The sequence below is a fragment of the Streptopelia decaocto genome, assembly GCF_964273445.1.
Source record: "Streptopelia decaocto genome assembly, chromosome: 2".
Lineage (NCBI taxonomy): Eukaryota > Metazoa > Chordata > Aves > Columbiformes > Columbidae > Streptopelia > Streptopelia decaocto.
Genome location: NC_138655.1, coordinates 52,042,318 through 52,049,114, shown reverse-complemented (window position 1 = coordinate 52,049,114; position 6,797 = coordinate 52,042,318). Strand labels below are relative to the sequence as shown.

General features: G+C 39.6%; 1 protein-coding gene across 1 annotated transcript in view; it reads left to right on the top strand.

Moving 5' to 3' along the window:
• Window positions 1–4,578: 4,578 nt before the first annotated feature.
• The window catches only part of DLGAP1 (DLG associated protein 1), a gene marked incomplete at both ends in the record, with an annotated part of 147,797 nt that continues 145,578 nt past the window's right edge, over window positions 4,579–6,797 (top strand). Inside the window, one exon of the mRNA XM_082045385.1 lies at window positions 4,579–5,535. Within this exon, the coding sequence (XP_081901511.1) occupies window positions 4,579–5,535 (957 nt within the window). The remainder of the gene's footprint in view (window positions 5,536–6,797) is intronic.

Below are 6,797 nucleotides of genomic sequence, written 5' to 3'. Positions count from 1 at the left end.
CAAATTGTTGTGCATTAGGGACACCGTGGTAGCAGCAAGGATGAGCATATTCGTATCTTTCTTACCCAGGGCATCCTCAAGAAAACAAAAGCAAATGTAACATGAATGTGGAGAGTAATAAGCATTCTTCAGCCTTACAATGCTGTATCTATTTAGCGTCTCATTTATTCCTATGCCATCAAGACTTTTTTGCCTGCTGTCCATAGAATTGCTGTTTCCACTGTTTATTAATATGGAGTATGTTCATAAATTATTTTGCCTTATTTCATAAGTGATGAAATGTTCCTAGGTTGGCCAAGAAATAACAATACAATAAAAATCTTAATTTGTTCCCTCTCAGCCATTCATGGCACAATCAGATAGCCCTTTCTCCAGCTGTTAATTGCACTAAACATTGATTGATTGGTGCAGCTAACACAATTATGGAAAATGTTGCATATTTTTCGAAAAATACTGATGGAATCAGAGTCTGTTAAGCAGGGGTGTCAAACCCATTGTCACCGGTGGCCACTTCAGCCTCGTGGTTGCCTTCAAAAGGCCGAATGTAGTTTTCGAACTGTACAAATGTAGGAGTAGTCTGAAACTACATTTGGCCCTTTGAAGGCAACCGCAGGGCGGATGTGTCCCCCAGTGAAAACGAGTTTGGCACCCCTGCTGTGGAGTGTTGTGGGTATTTTTTCTAAATGTGTATTAACATACAAAAGCAGGATTGAGGTGTGAGAGTGATTTAGGAATTGTGTTGGAGTTTTTTATGTGCAGAAAATCTGTCCACTAAATATTTACAAAAAGCACCACTCCTTTCTTCAGTTTGGAGCATACTGTACTTATTCTTTCCTTCCTGGAAAGTACACTATGGTACATTCTTGATTTTTTTCTAAATCATTAGACTTTCAACACTGTAGCAGCAGTAATATAGTTAAGGTAAAGTATAGCTACATTCTAGTTAATACTCATGGGTGTTTATCACAATTGATACATGATAAAATAAATATATTCAATGCTGTTGCAGTGGGGAAAAAAAGCCCTCCATAATGCATACAGCAGTTTAAGACTTGGGAATAAACAGTTTTTACTCTGAATTTCAATTTCTCCCAGGGTTTTGGAGCCTTTACCATCACTCCTTTTTGTCGTACAGGTTGGTTGCTCCATTTTGTTTTCACTTTGTTTTTTCTGCCACTCTGGTCTTTGCTACTTCTTTTTTCCTCTTCTTTTAAATCTGTTGCTCCTGCAAAGATTTATCATCCTTTTTTTTTTTTTTTTTGTAACTCTGTGATCTTTTCCTTCCATGAGCATATTTTCTCTGTTATTCTCTGTATCTGTTCATCTGATTCCTCTTGGGTAGATCATCCTATTTTCTGCTTTTTCTTTCCAGTACTTCCTCATGGAAGATTCATTGGCAGCTCAGACTCAAAATGGGTGTAGAACTAAATGTTATCTTTTCTCCTAAACATTTCCACCATCCTACTTGCCATCCAAGCTCATATAGCAGCGCTTAGCCAAGCTTTATATCTTCCTCCACAATTTATGGAAAACCTGTCCCTTTCTCTCTGTACTGACAAATGTCACTTTTCGTAAGCTTTTTCACTTTTCAGGACTTCTTGCGCATCCTCCTCAGCATCCATATTGCCAGTCTCTCTAAAACACAGCTGGTAACACTGCTGCTCTCATCTGTCAAACCATACTTACATTTTTAAGCTCATCTTTATCTTCAAGATGTTCCACACTGTTCTGTCCCAGCCTATAAATCAGACGAAGTGTTTCCTCATCCCAGCCATTTTACTTCATCAATATATTAAGACTACATATTCTTAATAATTCCATTATATCCCCTGTGCCTGTCATGACTTCACTATTCTGAAAATTATTGGTCCTTTCTGTTCTTTGTCTACATGTATTATTTTCCACAGTACACAAAAATGAAAAACTCATAACTGTCGGGGGTCGAGACCCCGGCATGGGTTCTGGCCTGTGGCGACGGAGGAAGAAATGCGGCCATCCAGTGTGAATAATAAGCATACTTCATTTATTCACGCGAGGCACTGGCTTTTATAGTAATGCAGGGCACAGACCTTTATAACAGTTCTATTAATAGCAATTCTATTTATAGCAGACCCTTATAAGCAGTAGCAATTCTATTTATAGCACAAACCTTTATAAAGCAGTTCTATTAATTATGCCTACTCGTCAGACACCGATTTGATAGCATACGTAATGAGCCCACCCTAGCATACATAATGAGTCCATCCCCTTCTGTGGTTTCTCTGGTATGTGAATTCCCTCGTTATCTCGGAGCTGCCTCCTAAGACTTGTTTATCCAGGCCTCTCTCAGGCAATACCTTCTCACTTACCCTTGCTCAGCTCATGCTAACTGAGGCCTACTCATGCTAACTAGAAGAGATCCTCTTCGTAGAGAGGGTCTCATGCCCTTTCTCTCTTGGCCATTCTCCAACACATAACCATTCAGAGAATTAAAAATGAAAATACATCACTGGTTCTGGACATGTCCCACTTTACTTCTCCCTGTCTTTCTCATATCTTTGGGGCAAGGTTTTATTGTTTTTAATCTCATGGCACACTAGCCTTTTGTAAGCCCTAAGATAATTTATCAGTCATCTTGAGGACTGTTGCATGATTGTAAATGGATTTAAATGAAAATTAACTGGCTGAAGTCTTGCTTTCACAAAACTTCAACTGTGAAAGACATTCATAGATACCAGAGACTGGGTCATTTCTATTTGGTCATTATATCCTTTAATGGTATTCGTCTTGACAAGATATTTTTGGTTAAGTCAAATTTTCAGTGATCCAAGTAATGGCTTTATTGTTACATCCCTTTGGTTGTTTCTCTATTACACAGTCTAATAGATCACATTTTAGAGGAGTTGGTAAGGATGTAAAATGCTCTTTAGAAGTGCCAAGGATTGCCACTACAAGTATAATTGACAAGGCCTGATTTTTGTGCTTTTGAAAGTACCTTCAGTCATGATCCTCTTTAGATAAGCCAGTGAGCTCATACCTTTCGAATATTTCAAGAGCCTTTTGTGAGGGGGAGTAAAATGCAGGACATCCACACTAGCTTTGAAGCATATTGAAAAAAAGTCCTCTTTAGCTCACCACAGATTCAGAAGGAAATATAAAATATGTTCTGATGAAAAGCAGAATAAGCTTTTCCAGACTGACATTAATTTAATTCTATTCTAGACAACTTCATTATTGCCAGTTTGCCAGTAGGTACGTCTACAACCTGTTAAAACATGAACTTTATCTGAGAGAACACTGGAGGAACATAGTGGAAAACTGTTTGCTATGCATGTCTATCCCTACTCCAAGAAAGATCTCAAGGGTGACATTTCCGAAAGTAAGACATAATTAGCCATGCTGGAAAGGAATGAAGTATCTGAGTGACTCCCATTTTCAGTTGTGTGTGGTATAAGAGGGTATCCTCTGCCCATCAGGAGCTGAGACAGCACCAGAAGAATGTTTTGCCACATCTGAAACCCCATGGTTTATATAGTAGTAGCTCAGAGGTTGCAGTAGCAGTCACGTTCAGTCTTCTGCGAGTGGCAGGAGCTGAAATGAGGAGATCTGGCTTCAAACAGAGTGGTAAATATATCACTTGTGATGAAGATTTTCATGTTCAACTTGTTGTATTCAATAGTCTATAACATTGTGAGTCACTTCAGGGCCAAATAACTGCAATCATGTATTAAATGTTGAAATCCCTTACACTGTTATAGCAATGTGCATGTTTTGGCTATTCCAATTCCCCTGATGGTAGAGGGAGTAGGCAGGGATATTTAAACACTGCTTAGTCCTCTGAAAAATTATGGAAAATAAAACCAAACCATGCATTACCAGAGTAAGATTCTTTGGTTTGTTTTGGTTTGGGTTTTTTTTATGAATAGCAGGAAGTAAACAGTGAATGCAACAAGCCAAATATATAGCTTATTAAGTGGTTTGGCTTCATTCTGATAGTGTTAGTGAAATATATTACAATTTTATTCTTCATCTGATAAGAGTTTACAGAAATGAAGTTCTGATATTGTCTCGAGATGCTTAAAGTCTAGGTAGACAACATGGAGATCAACTTGAGCCATGAACAGATGGACATTGAAGCCAGAGAAAAGTTCCTGATTAATTGTACCACGCTTGTTATTTGGCCTCCTGGGAGGCCCCTGTCCACAAATGTTTTCAGGACTCACGTTTTAAGAGGGTAGATGGTGATCCTTATTTTGCTGGGGAATGGTGACAATGGTGAAATTAATATCAGAAAAAAAATTCTTGCATCTGTTTTCCAGCTGGTGGAAAAAGATAATGTTTCTTGTATGTTATTTATCTATCCCCTATTACTATGTTTGGGCATGGGAGAGATGAAGCAATAAAAAGAATCAGAGAATATTTATTCCAATTATTTTTACAATAAGAAACAATGAATACTCAAAGTGCACAAGCTGTTTTTTTCTCATAGCTTGGATATCTTATGACTTCTGTTGTATTTTGTTCTTTTAGGCCTTTCTCTGAGATCTGCGCATTATTTAGCCATACATATTAGATGACTTTGGGACTCGCTTTACATCAATGATGAAGGGATTATCTAGCAGCCGTAGTCATCATCATGGAGTTGCCTGTGACCCTCCATGTGATAGTCTGCCACACCACCCGGACAGGAAGCCATATTTGTTAAACCCAGTGGATCCCCATCCTGCAGACCACCCTTACTACACTCAAAGGAACTCCTTTCAGGCAGAGTGCATGGTGCCCTACAACGACCAAATTGCCAGCAGCACGTTTCCCCGGAGGCATTACAATTCCCACCACGAACTCAAGGATGAGTGTGCTCTGGTGCCCCATGGAACTGCCAACAAGACCAACCGCATTCCTGCCAACCTTTTGGACCAGTTTGAGCGGCAGCTGCCTCTCAATCGGGATGGATACCACACTCTGCAGTACAAGCGGACTGCCATGGAGCACCGCAGTGACAGCCCAGGGAGGATCCGGCACCTAGTTCACTCTGTCCAAAAGCTCTTTACCAAGTCCCATTCACTGGAGGGACCATCCAAGGGGAGCGTCAATGGGGGCAAAGCGAGCCCGGAGGAGTCACAGACTATGAGGTATGGGAAGCGCAGCAAGAGTAAAGAAAGGCGATCAGAAGGTAAGCCCAGATCCAATGCATCAGGATGGTGGAGTTCAGATGACAACTTGGACAATGACGTTTGCATTTATCACGGTCCCAGTGGGGTCATGACCATGGGAAGATGCCCTGATCGTTCTTCTTCCCAATACTTTATGGAAGCCTATAATACTATTAGCGAACATACTGTGAAGTCATCCAGAAGCAATAATGATGTCAAATGCTCTACCTGTGCAAACCTGCCTGTGAATCTGGACTCCCAGTTAATGAAGAAAAGCTCTTGGTCCTCTACATTAACAGTGAGCAGAGCCCGTGAAGTTTACCAGAAAGCGTCAGTTAACATGGACCAGACAGTGGTGAAGGCAGAGACGTGTCAGCAGGAACGGTCATGTCAGTACCTCCAGGTACAGTGTGGAGAGCTGATTGCTGTTAACTGTGCTCTGCCTTGTTTCACTTGTTTGTGGGGGATGGACATTTGCCCTGATATTTCACCTTTCCTGAGAGGTCACTGACCACCAAGCAAGGGGTAATGCTGCTGAAATTAAAAATAAATCTGTTTTTTTTTTTTCTTTTTTTTCCCCCAGCATTCAGTATTTGAAAGAAACAGTTCGTGTAGGAACAGGCTTAATTTTTTCATGTGGGAAAAATAAGACCTTTCTGTGTACTTTTTGAATTTATAAGGCAATCACAGTAGGAGTGTAGAGAATTTGATGTTGTAGCACTTGCAGTTAGCATTACAATGTAAATTAACCGAATGTTACCAGGATACAAATTCTCTGATTTCTATAATTTCAAGATTTGCCTTCATTTACTGTTTATTTTATTATGAAAGCTTTTGAGACCCTTTTGAGAAACTTTGGGGTACCTTAATACTTTCTCCAGCAGGAAAACAACCTTCTTTCCTTTTTGCCATAGAGTACAAATTTTCATAAAATAGTTATTGTAACATGTCCAGATTTGTTTATTTGGCTATTCCTCTTTCACATGGCTTTGAGTCAAAAATAAAAAATCAAAAGGTTGCAATTATTGCTTGTTCTGATTATACATTTTAGGAGTACATCACCTACTCCCTCACAAGCTGTTTGCAGTTAATACAGCGTCACTATTTTTCACCAGTATTGTATCTTTAAATGTCAAGAATCAGATGTCTGCTCTTGGAGCTATCATACTGCTGGTGAATGTTTGTGGCAGGAACATAGATCAGAAAATATTAAAAGTGTTTCAGCCTTAGGAGAGCTGTGGATAGCTTTTATGCACTTTAAACGAAGCACTGATGGCACATCTAAGTGTATGTGTAAGATGGAACAACGTTGCACAGAGAAGAGAGAAGACCATGAGGAAAAAAGAGGTTTGCTAAGACAATTTGGTTTCATTTTAATGTAGTGGGACTCTTGTCTATTTGTATAAAAACCGTAGCAAGTTTTCTCATATGGGTGCTTTAATGAGACAGTCAGCTTCCACATTCTGTTGTTTAAGTCAGTACGTAGAGAAAGCGTAGGACTGAGGCATCCACATTTAAAAATTGATCTTAAAAGGTTTTATTGAATGGCATGCAAAATAATATGGAATGCCAGCCTCTGGGATTCTGAGTTTTAAACGTAAAGAAATGGATCTGTGTGTTTTCTATTAATTGTTAGGAGAGGCATCGGGGGGGGGGGGGGGCGGG